This window comes from Numenius arquata, chromosome 10, assembly GCF_964106895.1.
Source record: "Numenius arquata chromosome 10, bNumArq3.hap1.1, whole genome shotgun sequence".
Lineage (NCBI taxonomy): Eukaryota > Metazoa > Chordata > Aves > Charadriiformes > Scolopacidae > Numenius > Numenius arquata.
In genome coordinates, this window is record NC_133585.1 from 44,068,533 (window position 1) to 44,085,246 (window position 16,714).

At 35.9% G+C, this 16,714-nt stretch overlaps 1 protein-coding gene across 1 annotated transcript in view; it reads right to left on the reverse strand.

The window, feature by feature from the left end:
• Positions 1-6,040: 6,040 nt before the first annotated feature.
• The window catches only part of GABRA2 (gamma-aminobutyric acid type A receptor subunit alpha2), a 57,414-nt gene continuing 46,740 nt past the window's right edge, over positions 6,041-16,714 (reverse strand). Inside the window, exons 8-9 of the mRNA XM_074155252.1 lie at positions 10,298-10,500; positions 6,041-6,349 (exon numbers count right to left, since the gene is read on the reverse strand). Of these exons, the coding sequence (XP_074011353.1) occupies positions 6,041-6,349; positions 10,298-10,500 (512 nt within the window). The remainder of the gene's footprint in view (positions 6,350-10,297; positions 10,501-16,714) is intronic.

Below are 16,714 nucleotides of genomic sequence, written 5' to 3' on the forward strand. Positions count from 1 at the left end.
ACAGCATAGGCAGATGGATGAAGTACTGGAAAACAAATGTAACACTTCAACCTGTTGAAGCTCACCTCTTCGAATATCAGATGAATGAAAGCACTTAGTGCAATCATTAAAAACCTTGAATGCATAAAGACATGCCCCAGGACACTTGATCGAGTGAAGTATTCACAACATTATATAAGGATTTAAAATTTGAAAGCAAAATATAACTTCTGAATCATCCAACAGTAAAAATATATTCATATATATTTATGTAGACACTGACACTATAGGAAGAGTATACATCATCTTGCATATTTTAAAACATCCTCCAAATTCCTTTTTGTGAGTGTTATCACCTAGTCCTAACTCATAACACTTTCACAATATTCTTAAAAGGCATTAATATATACCAGGAATGAATCAGACATCAAGTCCTGTATTTCAGTATGGTTGGCTCTTCTTTCAAGGGCTTATTTTCACGGGTTAAAGAACTAAGCACCTCTAGCCAAAGGAGAGTCCAAGTGTACTCTCAGGTGTACTCCCCTTCTGTAAAAAATCCTTTCTGACTTCAGTGACACAGATGAATATCCTGAGGATCCTAATCAGTTTTATTTTAAATTTGGTGCAAATTTTGCCCTGATCTCAGTCAGAGAGGTAAAGCCCTCAAAGTTTAGCTTCTTCCAGTAAGATGTAATCACAGACTTCAAGGATTCAGATAGAGAGATCTGACTCTACAAAAGGAAATGTTTTAAATCAGAGGAAAACAAACTTTTTACGTGATTAACATCTGCCTTTCGTTGAAACAAACTTATGAGCCTTTAGCTTCTACTACTAAAGGTCTGAAGTGACAAATCACTCACTGATTCTCAGATGGCTGGAATTAACAATTGGATTCAGAATAGAATTAACAGTTCTGGTTGTTAGGGAGTTTGGGTTATCTACAGAAATGAAGCAGAGGAGGTCTCCTTTAATAAAAAAAAAAAAAAAAAACCAAAACAAAAAACCACCACAACCAAAATAAGAGAAGGTAACATTAAAGAGATACTTAAAGTTACATTGGAAACTGACAGCATTCTAGCAGAAGGTACATTGTTGTTGGGAAGAGGTGGAAGGAATCCTAAAACTCTGCTTTCTAAAGAGGCACTCCCTTTACTGGAGGCTGAGGTGTGAACTGACTTTCACATAAATTCACTTAATTACTTCAATGTTTCAAAGTCTTTAAGACAAAAGCTTTAGACATGACATCAAATTATACCACATTCAGAGATTCTATTTAGATGTGTTTAGACACTTGTACATTTATCATGCTGGGTTTTTTTTTTTTTAAATGAAGCTATTTAACTTTCTTGGCTCATTTTAAAATATTTTCTTCCTCTGCTTTAAAACCCATTGCATTTCTTTCTAAATTTTAGCATTATGTGTCTACATATAATGGGGCATAGACTAATGATAGCTTCAATCCATACTGAAATAATCTTTCATGCAAATTTGTTAGGAATGGAAATGTTCAGAAGCATAGACTTCGTCCATTTTGTGAAAGATCAAGGCAAAAACTTGTGCATCACTAAGCTTTCAGAACAGGAATGAGAGGTACGGAGGATGGATGCTGACTGTCTGTGCTTAAGTGAAAGTCATACCTCTCAAGGAAACAAAACCTGGAATTAACAAAGTTCTACTTAATTCCTGAAGCTTCTTTCCCCCCTCCGCCCCAGATGGCCCATGCAGCAGGAAGCACACCACATTGCAAGTTTGAAACAAAGCAGTCAGCAGAAGCCTCTCAGTTTCAAAGGCACAACTCACATCCCTCAAGTTGAGCAGTAAAAAACAAGCAGTATTTCAATTCATGTGCTCTAAAAGTTACTTTCCCGCAACTCACATATGGTACTGACGGCTCAGAACTGAAGCTAAAACAAAAATATATATAATCTCCTTCAATGGCTTCTTCCTCAATCATCTCACAATCCACTGACACAGTAACAAAGCCATTTTATTCTTCTTTTCCCCCTTTCCTCCCCCGTACATCCCTACCTTCTCCGAGCAGCTTCTGTTTCCTTTCACACAGACAGTTTATGGTCATCCCACTTTTAAAGTCTCACCACCACATATGTTATCTATAAGCACTGGGAGGGGAAGGTGATTCAGTAAGGCTCCTGTTTGCTGTCTAGTGAACCTCTTTCACGCTCTCTCCCGTAACTATAAAAGGCAGACTAGCTCCTTAATTTAGCATAATGTTTGGTGGTATGAGTAGTCTCCCAAGCTAAAGCTCCTATCTCAGAACATCTACCATAATAATTTTTTTAAAGATGCTCAACAACACAGCAGTTACAAATTGAATTAACCCAGATATGGAAGGTGAAGTTAATTTCATTGGCTACAACATAATTAAGAAGCTTGGAAGCCACTCTTTTAAAAGCAATCTGTTAAGAAGTCTCCAGCAGACAGCCCTGGCTGATAAACCCTGCTGATCTCTATATTCTTCATGCTGATTTATAAATTACTGTTAAATTACTGACTACATGCATCCAGTAGTACGTGCCCCAGTACTACACTGGAAACCTATTTCATAAACCATGTTCAGAATTATGGCAATTCCAATCCAAGTTTACCACAGTATTATATCATTGTATTTATTGTATGAATTTCTTAGGTCACATAAACTATGACACCCTGACCCAAGAATAACATGGGGAAAAAAACTAGATTAGCATGTCAACAAAAAAATTTCACCAGTAGATTCCATGTGCAAGTCTTTGATAGCAAAGTGACACACATTTCCTCACTCATGCCCTCTCTCTGTGCTTTAAGACCAGCAAGTTTTACTCAAATTAAATGAAACTTCTAGGTATTTGGCACATAAATTTGTGAGAACAGCTTTAAAATCCCAGACATAAATTCTATACTGTTAATGGAAATAAGGCCTAACTTGTATTCTGGTTTTCCTTGCACGATGCTTGCGTTCACTTAAATGTTTACATTCAAATTCACCTATCCAATTGTCAGTCTTACAATTTGCAACTTGTGTGTAGTCGGTTTACTCACTATAAATGTTTCAGTAGCGAAACAATAAAACAGACACCTTCCTCCCCCAGGAGTTTGCTTTAACACAGAACAAGTGAGCTAAATGTAAAAGTGAAACTTTTCTGTAGCGTAGACACTCAAAAGCCTTGGTGATGCCCACAGTAACTGCATGTGGATATTTGGAATGTATTATTTTTCACTGAGTGAATTTATATAGTATGCCTATTTTTCCGTATTAGTGTGATAAATGTATCTTTAGCCTGTGATAAACACCCGCTCTTTTGTCTGACTGACTCTAAGCATAACACAAGCATAGAGAAAACGGTCAGTGAATGAAAAAATAATTGCACCCAATAAAAGCTGTAGCAGCAGAGCTGACTAACGTGAGACAGCATCAGCCTTCTTGTGCAAACTGAAGATATGCTTTCCGCATGCAGCTGTGAATTACACAGATGTTATCTTCCAGAGAAAAGGTCTTGTTGGAGAAGACTTGGACTGTTAAAAACATTTGAGGGGGCCCGTTCTTGGAGGAGGATGCAAAATCCTTCCTTATCAGGTAATCCAACAAGCCTCCGAGCACACTCATGACTGCAGAGGGGAGAGTTCTGACTACACAGTGTCATGCACGCAGCAGCACAGAACATTGATTAAACATTGTGAAGGGTTTGGAGTACCTGGGATGTGACCAAGGGTGAAACACAAACCTCTGTTTCTCATACCCCAGTCCAGTGAGGTTCGGAGAGTCCCTAGATCTTGCTGACGTGAAAGGAAGGTAAGAGCTCCCACTAGGTCACATAAAGGAGACGTCAGCTACAGAAAACATAATTGAGCCACTCGAGTTCAAGAACAATTTAGCATGGGCCTCCATTAAACTATACAGTCAGAGCCCTTTGCCAAAAACAGAGTTAAAAGTGAAGGGATTTTTCTACAGTTCTAATTATTTACAATTATTTGTACATATGTACATATTTATATATTTATTCATACCTGGACAATGTGACGTTAAAGGGATAATTTATAATTTACAAATGAAACATTTTAAAAATGTATAATTATACCATGAAATAAACTTTTTTTATTGCTTGCCTTCCAGCCTTATGCTCACAATCACACTATTGCACACATCTCCATGTTACATGGAAGATCTACATTTATATATAAATATATATGAAAATAAGGATATTTTTATTTTAATGTTGCAAGTAAAGTGCTCATTTTTTAACTACTGTTGATGAGAAAGGTTTAATCTGACGGTTTAATTAGGTTTAATTAGAGGGACTTCAAGGGATACACACCTTGTCCATGCTTCTCCCTTTCATTTTATAACTTACAAAGTATCTTTTTACTGATGTCAACTCTGTCTTAACTATTAATTCTATTCATAATATGTATTTGTGACCTTGGCATCTATACTGTCACACAAAGTACAAAACAGAATCACATTAAAAGCAAAGAAAAAGCAAGAAAATAAAACAGCAAATGAAAGCAGTGTTTCTCTTTGTTGTTTTCAGCACATTTCCATGTCTTAAGATACTCTTTTATTTGATTTTAGAAATATTTGTACAACTTTGTTAAACTCTGAACATACCTATTTTATGCACTATACTCAAGTACTGTACAAAACTGCAATAAATGACACTATACGACTACATATGTCTCTACTAGAAGACATCATCATAAAGGTGTATCTTTTATTAAAGGTCAACTAATAACTGCTAATGTATGTGTGAATCAAAACATTTTTGATTGGCCAAGTATACTAAATTCTAAATACAGTACACAATTATTACTTATGTCATGATTTACCAGGCCTTTAGGGTCATAAAGAATCTTTGCAAAGGCTCAGATGAAAAACAATTTTACTGATCAGTATTAAATGTTCATATAAAATTGCAAATGGCAGCTCCAATTTTGTTATATTTGTGTATATGAAATACAGTTGATACCTACTGATGATGCATGACCTTTTATTAAAAAAATAACATTCAAATCTTAGCAAAACCATTTCTATTATACAAAGTTGTTGTAAAGTTATGTCAGCGAAATGTAAAGTTGCAATTTACAAAAGCAGCAGTAAATTTTATTATATGGACAGTTTCCTGAACTGAAATCATGGTTCTTGTTTCCTTTGAAAACAATGCTTTCTGGGACAAATACAAGTAAATATTTTAATGGCAAGTTTTAGGATAACATTATGCAAGGAAAAAGAGTGTGTTATATTACTAATATACTTAACCCTGAAAAATTTCTGAGTGCTTTTATGAACCTGACAATAATCCAATTAAGAACAAAATCAAAAAGCAAAAAAATCCAAATTTGCTGAACCAGACAACCTGGCTTAGCAACATCAAATAAATAAAACACTGAAAAGAATAAGAGCTTTACTAGTGGAAGTTGGTTGATATTGGAGATTTGATTAACACTTGGTTTTCCCTGAAATCAATTAGAAGAGTTTATTAACAACTTCAAACAGGACAGAAGTAAGAAACTCACGGCTTTTGCCATACAGTAGTCTTTACTACCTCTTCAGCCTAACTAGTATCCAGAATGTTTGTGAACAGTAGAACTGTACGACCTCCGTACTCTGTTATGTACATGGGTACTGCTATTGTATGAAACAATTACACCTTTTTAAAAAAATCACTTTTTTAAATGACAGTTTATTTCATTAAAGTAGAATTAGTTACTTTATAGAAAAATATTTTAACTTTAAATTAAAAAAATACTGTTCCTAAATAATTATGTAGGATCATATCTTCATTTCATTGTACGGAGATAATATAATTCTGTATATTTGAATGCTAGTTTAACAGAACTCCCCTGGGTATAACTTTTAAAGAGCTGGCTATATTTGCCATGGGTGCTATCTGTTTACAGACCCATGAATTAACACTGTGTCCCTCCTTTGGAGATACACAGATAAGACACCTATATACACTCTGTACATAATGGTTCACAGATTAGCAGTTATTAGTCGTACTGTACATAGCGAACAACCTATCTGATTAGAATGATGCTTTAAGTCCTCAGTGCAATTCAGCTTTTAGGTTGATGGCGCAAAGCCAAGTAAGACAGGCTCCCTGTTTAAATATGTAGCCCAATACACTAAATTGAAAGTACCAAATAAGACTGGAAACACTATTCTAGACATTCTGTCAATTTTGCTAACACTGTTGAATGTCTTCTTTGCTTCCTGTGGCTTCGCTTCTGGTTTTGCCTTGTTGGGTTCTGCAGTTGTAGCACTCTTGGAGATGGTTGGTAGCACTGAGTCCTTGGTAATATTTGGAGCATAGTTGGCAACAGCCACTGCATAGGCATTGTTTTTCTTAATGACAGACGCTTTTTCTTTTTTCTATTGGAAGACAGCATGAAGTTAAATATTTAATGTGTATTTGCCAGAATAGACTCAATAAAACATCATTTCAAATGTAAAATCAACAAATGACTATGAGTGAGTATGTTAAAATAAATACCAGGAATACCATACTGATAAATTAAAATATAAAGAGAGACTCTTCCAGTCTATCTAAAAAGAAGGTACAGGTAACATAAGAATGCTCTAAAAACATGGACTCTTACACCATCAAATACTCTCCTGAAGTTACACAAGGAAGGGTCTGTTACTGCGATTGTAAGGATAACTGGAAAACATTGGACTTTCTTTAGCTGCTTTGTATCTGGCTCCTTATAACAGAATTGCAAGGTCTTTAAAATGTTCTCTATTAAGAGAACTAAAAGGAGTGAATGGGTAGACTGGAAAAAAAAAAAAAAGATTACCTGGCATTGTAATAAAATGAAAATGAGGCCATCTTTCCCACATAAATCTCACATCAGTATTATTTGAACATCTCATAAGATAACACAAATAAATAAAGGAATTTTAGTAATGTTCTACATTTTCTAAATATTCTAAAGAAATATGTGTGTGTTTACAGGTATATATACATAGACACACACACGCAGAAGTCAGAAAGAGATTGCAATTAAGAGAAAGAAGGACTCCAGCTTGGTAGCTGCAGAAGTGAGCTGAGAACTAGCCCAAGAACTATTTCTGTTTTTCAGAAATTATTGCTTAAAAAAATGCGTAACAGTGATGGAAATGTGGGCTAGAATATAAAAAATAACAGAAGATAAGAAAAAAAAATAAAAAACAGAAGATAAGAATAATAACAGAAGATAAGGAAAAGGGAAATTTAAGCCCTGCACCTGGGGAGGAACAACCCCATGCACCAGTACAGGTTGAGGCTAACGGGCTGGAAAGCAGCATTGCAGAAAAAGCCCAGGGTGTCCTGGTGGACACCAAGTTGAACACCAGCCAGCAGTGTGTCTCATGGCAAAGGTGGCCAACAGCCTCTTGAGCTGCTTTACAAGGATCGTTGCTTGACCCTGCTGGCCAAGGGTCATGCCACTCGGCTCAGCCCTGGTGAGACACATCCAGCATGCTGGGTCCAGTGCTGGGCTCCCCAGTTGAAGAGAGACATGGACATAATGGAGTGAGTCCAGTGAAGGACCACAAAGATGATTCAAGGCCTGAAGCATCTGAAATATGACAGGTTGAGAGAACTGGGACTTTTCAGCCTGAAGAAGAGAAGGGCCAGGGGGCACTGTTATCAATGTATATATAAATATCTGGTGGGAGAGAGTAGAGGACCAGACCAGACTCTTCTCAGTGATATCCAGTGGAAGGACAAGAGGCAATGGGCACAAACTGAAATACAGAATATTCCACTCAAACATACAAAAAACCCTGTTTTACTGTGAGTGTGACTGAGCACAGGAACAGGTTGCCCAGAGAGGTTGTGGAGTCTCCATCCTTGGAGATATTAAAAAAACATCTGGATATGACCCTGAGCAACTGTCCCTAGCTGACTCTGCTTGGAGTGAGGGGGCTGAACTAGACAATCTCCAGAGGTCCCTTCCAACCTCAGCGATACTGTGTTTTTATGGGATTGGGTATGCTTTCAAATGGCTAAAGTTCAGCCAATGGCAGTTCAATGGAGAGGCTATGTCTATAGATAGATAAGGGTATGCGTAGGTAATGACTATAGGCTTGAGTTTTTAGACATATATATATATATAGCTACACAGACTAGCTCTGCAATAAGACTGTAATGCTATAAATTGATTCGCTGCTTTGCAGCAATCCCAAAGTAAGGTATTTGTAATAACCTACAGGAAAGAACGGAAGGATTTCAGTTTCTCAGGAAGCAGAAAATGCTCTCCATATATAATTTAGAAGCAGGCAAATAACTTTTAGATTCAGTCCATCTCTTCCCAAAAATACAGAATTAAAGAGATGAAGAAATTATTAACTTTTGACATATATGGAATCATCAGCTGTTGAATTGGTTTGGTTTCATTTTTAATCTAATGGAAGTGGCACAAGTGAGGAAATTCTTGTGACAATTCCCATACAGGCCCATTCCAATTTTTTACTTCCACTGGAAGGCACCTAACCAATTTCCAATTTTGGTTTTAAATTAGCTCCAATTTGATATTTATCAGGGCCATCTACAAATCATCTTGATAAGATCTTCATGGTTAGATGCTGTGCCCCAAATACCTTGTTTCAGGAGACGGTATCACGTAAAAAGAAAATCTGGGATTGGGTGGGAATTCAGCGTTGTTCCTTATTGACTGAAGTGTGAAAAAGGGCTGGCCAAATATGTAGCTTGTCCCTGTACCTGCTTTCCTGAGACAAATTCCATTTTGACAGCACTTAGATGGCAATTTCCATGTAACATCAACAATTACAAGAGGAACATTCTGATCTATAATTCCTTTCTTTCAGACACGCTTATTGTGTTTTTAAAAGGTACCTGTAATACCATCAATGAGACCTGCATAATAAAGACGAACCATATTTTTGGATGAGAAACTATGAATATGTTAAAAGTTTAGCTTTTTGTTAAGTCAGATTGAAGAAAACAGGGAACTGGACATGTCAATGATATATAAATCTTAAAATGGAATGGCTAATTTTGTCATTCCTAGGGAAGGAATACAGCTGTTAAACAGCTGCCACTTTTAAGATCACACAACAACACCGTTACATTAATTTAAGGGAACAGCCAAAGGACAATTATAGAGTTTATAGGGGCTGCCTACATTATTACAATGCCAGGGCAACGTGCCAGTCTGAAAAGCTTCACTCATGACACACTGATAAACTTTTAGTGATACAGTATCTACTTCTAGCATGAGGGACCAGATCCTGTAGCTATGGATTATTCATGCCCTTCTGGAAGCCACAGGGAATTATAAACAATGTACTAATTACCTCTCATTTTCCTTTACTATTAACTGAACATTTTGCTGCTTTATGCACTGTGCTTTATGCTTTCAAAGTGCTGAGAAACCATCAGTTAATTAAACTGTGCTTCATGTCTAATATTATCATCTAGGAAGGAAATAATATCCTATCCTATTTTAAGGAGAACCACAGAAATCAGAGTATTTGTCAGAAGAAATCCTTTTCCATGGCTAGAATCAGGGACTGAGGTATATAATACATTAAGTCAGTCAAAACAAGTCAGCTTTAACATTTGTTCTGTGTTATTAAAATTATAAACTGTAAAGCTTGTCAAAAATTTAGGCGTATCACCAGTTCATTTTGTTCACAAAATAATAAATTCTATCAGGTAGAAATTTCTTCACACTATCACACTTACACTGCTACCAATACCAGAAGATAAAGGCAAGTTTCTGTGAGCTCAGAGTATCAGTACATCACAGGTGAAGAAGCACTCGAAATTCTGTGCAACTGCTATTTAATTTAAAAAATTATGTCTACATATCATTACGGATAAGTTTCAGAATACTGAAAATGTTTAAAAACTCTAGATTTTGTTATTAATAGTTTTTACACATATGGGCATTTGGTTGTTCTTCTGATCCTTAGTTACTAGGGAAATTAATATACATTATATCTTACTGTAATCTTTTTCTTATTTCCAACTCAGTTGGATTAAATAATAATAAAGTGATCAACCAATATAACCTGGACCAAATTTTCTGAATAACCAGATGAACAGTTGTATCTGAGGAGTCAAGAAAGAAGTCGGACAGTTTCCAACATACAAAACCAATGTGCTTGATAACTAAATCTGGATTACTGAGACCAAGTGAGATTAGCTACATCGGGGCAGATATATTTTTTTCAGGACAGAAAATACATCTACATGCTTTTGATTTAAAGCATCATGTATTGGTTTTTTATATAGCAAATTTTATCAAAGCAATATATTACAGCTGTTTCAGTGCAATTGGCCGGAAATAGGGCTATTTCCTTAGGACTTACCTTATCATTCACTACACTTTTTCCATCCCAGGCCCATCCTCGTTTTGTGAAATAATTTACAGTTGCAAACTCAATTAATGCAGAGAATACAAACGCATAACAAACAGCAATAAACCAATCCATAGCTGTTGCATATGCTACTTTGGGGAGTGAATTTCGAGCACTGATGCTCAGTGTTGTCATTGTCAACACAGTTGTTACTCCTGCAACGGGACAAAAAAAGAGAACATCATCAATTTTACTTGAATTTTGAATGTTAACCAAACCAAAAATTATTATGGTATGTTTGCGAAACACAATGGAAAATTTGCTTATCTAAGTTGGTGACAAACTGCCAGAACCCTATTAAAGGCTGCATCTGGAGTTTCCTTTGAAGTATTTTAGTTCAATTTTGTTGTCTAAACTTCCCTTTTTTAATCAGCTGCAAATTTTACTTATAGAAGATAGATAATATCTTATTATTTTCTTTTTTTAGCTATCAGGACAGGTAAGAGACAAAATTAGCAATTACCTAATAGAATCATAATATTTTGCAGCATTACAGTAATAATGATTAATATGTTAATGTTTGGTGTCTGGCTTCACTGCAGTGGCTGCAGGTCTGGCACCCATCTTTACTGACAGTAACACAAAAATTTACCTTTGTTATTAGAAACAATGGTTTATTTTTTTTCTAGTAGCTTTCTCACTAACATAGTGACATAGTTGAAGACAAACAGCTTAAGTTTTCATTCAGATAACATGGATTTTTTCTAGAACAGCATATTGATTTGAAAAGTCAGATTATTATAACTGTGTATTATGTATCAGAAAACAAGACATAATGATCCAGGAAGATTGTTCTTTCACTGTGGTAGTTATTAAAAGCACTTTACAGTACTTTGTACATAATGAAAACCCAGTAGGAAGCCAGGAATTATACTTAAAAAAATATCAGAAAAAAAGATACATGGGAGCAAAGGAAGAGAAGAACATTTTTCCGAATCAGTTTTAGCAAGCAGAAACCCACAGCCACAAACGCAGCCTCCATTCCTTAAGTAAATCAGTTCTCCCACCTCAGGCTGAATCACACTTAGACAGTCTAACTAAACTATTCCCCTTGTGGCATGCCATTAAATACGTCTCCAGAATGAAAAGCAATGCAAAGTGATATACTTAGTGCAGATCAGCAAACCTACACTCCACTATGACAGGCGAAGGAGACGCCATGGCAGAAATATCAGTAACAGCACATCACAGCTTCAACAACTACACGCTCCTAAAATTGTTGTAAGAGGATTCCCAAGGGAAAGTCGAGTCACTCTCCCTAAGCCAGATCCTCCGCTGTGAGCAATCTGCCACCTGGGTTCTGCAGGATCCACCTAGCTCATATTTTCCTTCTGCTACAAGAGAAGCATTTTTAACCACTGTATGAGAGGGAAGAGAGGCAGCAACTACACCTACTCAGACCTCTTCAATATTTGCAATTTCCATCCCTCCTGCAAGGAATCTCCATCTCTGAGGATGGAGATACCAGAGCAATGCTAAGTGGCCTCAGCCTCAGCACTGCTCTTCCTTGATGTGATTCCAAAGGCCTGGGCAGCAGGGAAAACAGGGCACAGAAACATCCTGCTGAGTCACACAGTATCCAAACACCTTAGCAAACATAATTCTCTAATTGCTACTTTTCAGCCTCCGTAAACTAAAGAAGTGGATTTGGTCGTGACGCTGTTGGGATCTACTAGCCTATACAATGTCAAGGAAGCAGCTATCATACTATACTGTATGAAAATGCCTAGGCAATATGTTTTGTAAAGAACTTATTCTCTCCTAACACTTACACAACATATGGCTTAATTATTTTCAGCACCTCAGGGAAAAGGCAGTCTATCTTACATTTAAAATTATCACATGCAAATTTTAACACTGGTCCTGAGCTGCAGATAAATCATTTTAATTACACAGAAGTATCAGTAAAGTGATTGTTTCTCAGAGATAAGGTGACCTTATCCACATGTAAATATATACAGTTGCTAAGGTACTCTTCTGTTTAAGTCCTACCTTTTAGAATAAACTAATCTTCTGGAAGCCCCATTGGCTTCTTCAGAAATCTAATTTAAAATTAACTGCTGACCTTTTCTAGTCTCAATTAAAACATCATGAATTTACATCTCGTATCTTGCTACCAGTTGACAATTTCTCTAAAAAGTTCAGCAAGCCACACCACTTTGCGACCCAAATGCTAATCAAATGGCACATTGTCAGGCAATTGCCAATGCATCTTCATTTATTCCTTCACTCTATAAATTCACTTATATTCCAGCTACCACAATCATTTTACCTGAATTGAGTGGGAAAAAATTGGACAGAAAATTTAATCTGAGATACCTGTCAGTTTAGGAATCTCTAGTATTTTTATACTTGCTGTTCTTCTTCAGTCAAAAGACAGATGATTTTGCACATTACAGTTAACTTCAAAAATGACTATTACCAAGTCTTCTCTATGAAAAAAAGGACCAAATGGAAATAACCCGCCACCTTGTCACTGCTAAACTTGAGAGGACTGAAAAATTATTAATGTTGAGGAATATGGTCAACTTGTGAATCTAAACACGTTTAGTTCACAAAGATTAACATAAAACCCTACTAAACCCACACAGTAACCAGATCAAAAACATTGCATTATCTAATTCATAACACTAGTGAACTAAATTTGATATTAAAACCAGTGAATATAGGTTGTCCCCCTACAATGAGGTAGTCAAAATATTAGAGGAAAGCCATCTTCTCCTCTAAATCCTATACTACTCTGAACTGCTTAAATAATTTAACAGACTATGTAAAGACTGCACGATATCTCACTATGATGTAGAATGACCACAGTTTATACACAGGTCAAGAACTATCTTCTATAGCCCAGCACCCAGCAGATGTGGCACTGAACAGGTGCCAGAAGGACACGGACAGGTATCATCTTGTAAATGACCACGAGCAGTCATCAGTTTGTCTTTCAAAGTGATCCAAAAAAATAAACTATTGACATTTCCCTTCTCTGAAGAGAACCAAGCATTTTATACTTGACAGTAAATATACCTCAACATCATAACAACTTTTGTTCTCAGCAGTGCATGCCTATAAAAGATAAATATCTTCTTACACTACAGGTTTATCCATTCAGACCAAGACTGGAGCTATTTGATTGCCTAAGATTTTTTTTTTATGTTGCCGTTTTGAAACAGCATCTGCTCACTGGAGGGAGGATATCCATCTCCAGGGCTGTAAATTCAACACTTTTCGCTGGCACTAAACTTATATATGTGGAAAATACAAGCTCTGTCATATTTTGGATTACAGGACAGATGGATACCATTCAAGATGTGTTTAAAGTTAGACAGACGCCTTCGGGCAAACAATTGCTGTTACTCAATGGTGTAGGGCACTGCCACGCAACAGCGGAAGAGGTAAACTGGAAAACTAGAAATGCCTAACTAAAACATACAGCTAAAATCTGTCATGGTGACTAGCTTATGCCCACATTTGTGTGCAAAAGTCAGGCTATTCCTTGGCAGAGACAAGTTCTTTTGGACCCTAAAGTCACCTCTTGTGTACCAACCAATTTTTCTAATTTGAACAGATTTTAGTCAACTAAATCATGTCCTAGCCATTTCATGTTAGAATGGGGACATCTCCTTTGAAAATGAAAGTAAAAGGCCTAAATAATGAGTTACCAAAGGATGTTTCTGTAACAAAAGAGGTACCTCAGCTTTGCAAATAATTTGTACAAAATGCCTAAAATTTGTTCCATTTCTTATAATATCATGCTACTCCTCCCACAATTTTATCTTTTCATCACAGTGCTTTGCAAAGATACACACAATGGTTGAAGAAGATATCATAAAAGGATTGATAAATTACTCTTCTTTTTTTTTTTTTCTAATTAGGAAGCTAATTCCATTGGTCTATTATTTCCCTCTTTTTTTTTTTTTTTAACAGTAATTGCAAATTTTGTTAGGTAATTAGATCACTCAACCTGGTCCAAAACATGAATAGATTTATAAATACAAATAGCATAGCAGAAAGAAAAGACTCTTGTCCCTTTTACAGAGGTACAGCTTACTACTCCATTTTATCACTCCAAGAGTAAACGCTTGGAGGTCTAAACAAAAGCTTAAAAATTCTGGATTCTGTCATTTTAAAGTATTAAACCATAACATTTGGCTGCACACCATACTGTTTCTTTTTTACTTATGGAATGTATATGTATTACTTGAGAATACAATGCAAAAGGAGTGTACATTGATTCTGCTTAGCCACTGGGAGATAAATAAGTCTGAACAACCATTGAGAGAACGATTGTAGAAAATACCTCAAGTGTTCTGTCTACGCTTCTTACTAAAAGAACAACACAAAAGGCCAGAAACCTTTTTAAACAGCATGGGAGGCCAAGGACCATAATATAATGTATTTCCAGAAAAACTGCATTCCGTCAGTCAGGTAAGCTACATATATCGTGAAGTCGGTGCTCGTGTTGCTTTATTGTACCAATACTGAGCAATGGAACAGAGTTTCCCATCGATCAACAGCCGAGTTAATTCCCAAAGCTGAACGGCAAGTCTATTTACCCCAGCTCCAGTAAAAGTCGTATGTCATTATGCCACTATTGGAACATGAGCTAGTGTCTTGGCACACCACTGAGCTGAGAAGACATATTAGTTCGTTTGCAGCCAGCTCAGTCTCTAACGATGGGCTACAATTTTCCAGGTATGCTTGCCCGCCGCCTACCATTAGACTGTTATGTTTACAGTTAGCAGAAATTCCCAATTAAAAAATTATAGCCTCAACATTGTGAGTGATGGGATACCTCTAAAGGCACAAAAGATAATCAGCAGCATGTGAAAGAAGTAAATAAAGAGAGCTGAGATTTTTTTCAACAAAATGGAAAAAGGTGCTTTGAATATACAGAATTATTCAAAAGGAAGGGTCTACCTTACTCAGTTCCCATGTAAAAATAATGAGAGAACAAATCTGAACTTTTCTTAGGCTCCCCTCTCTGTAGTTGCATAATTAAAAACTCTGTCTATTTCAGGTCAAAATGGCTTTTTGCTTCAAAATGTACATTAATTATTATAGATTCAGAAAAGATAAACCAAGAACAAGCAAAATGCAGGGATAGGAATGCAGCATGAGAACAGAATTATCACATAGAGTCCTGACAAAAGAACATAGTTATGTGAATTTAAAATTCAGCATCTTGGTCAATGTACTAAAAATAATATGACTATTACTTTTTTTTCAGTATCAAAGAATATGTATCTACCTACATTCTTACTCATACTCTGTGTGAGTTAAAACATATAGATAACTGTAGCACTAAGAGAACTAATTTCTGATTTTTTCTGTCACCTGCATCTAATACTGCCATTCAAATGTGTGATGCTTCTAAATGTTATGACCCATTAAAATGAAGAGAGAATTCAGTAAGCTGCACAAGATTAGTTTTGCTAATATTGTTGACACTAAATACGTAACAATAAACACATTACTAAATGAAACAGATTGTAATCTTGCACTAAACGAAGGCGTTATGAACCAGGCTTATTCCCTTTCATTAAAAATGCAATCAAATGCTTTTCAAATTTATCTGCTAGAGAAAACACATTCAAGACTTATTTAATTAACATTGATAAAACTTTCTTCTTCCAATAATTTAAAGCAAAGTTGCAACAATATCACATTAGGCCATAATTCATTTGGGATAGCTTAGGTCAACAATATTAAATAGATGCCATAAAGGAAAGGGATTAAAGAGCTCAAGTATAAAAGAAGCCTCATTATACCAAGCCCTTAATGTTAACCTAGAACTTGAAACTACATTGGAAGAGAATAGAAAGGGGAAAGAAAAGTAACTTATTTCAAACATGAAATAATAAATGTTAAGTGGTACTTTGAATAACTTTCTTTGAAAGGAACAGTACTCCAGTAGTTAGTCCTTTCCAGGACTTGGTAGCTCTCAAGAAGGTACTTGAAATAAATTTCTCATTCATTCTGAAAAACACTTTATCAAAACTAATTCTTTCTACTAAATCATATATTTTAACATTGATATATTTATTATACAACACAAAGATAGGTACCTAGCAAGTGACTACTCCATATAAAAACTAAAAATTAAGTTTGACCAATAAAAATGTAAAGTAAAATCTCCTGCAATTTTTATATTCCCTGCTGGAAGTAGCTTGTTTTATTACCTTAGCTGTAGTATGGGCTTCATGTGTCACTGGTTGTAGTCTATCTGAAAGTACCATCCAAATGAGAAAGTCTATCTGAAAGTACATCCAAACGTACCTGCCCAGCTCTAACTGTCAAGATTAATTCAGTATGAGGCAGAAAACAGTAAGAATCAACAGATGAACTTTGTTATGAAACTGGGGCTAACTA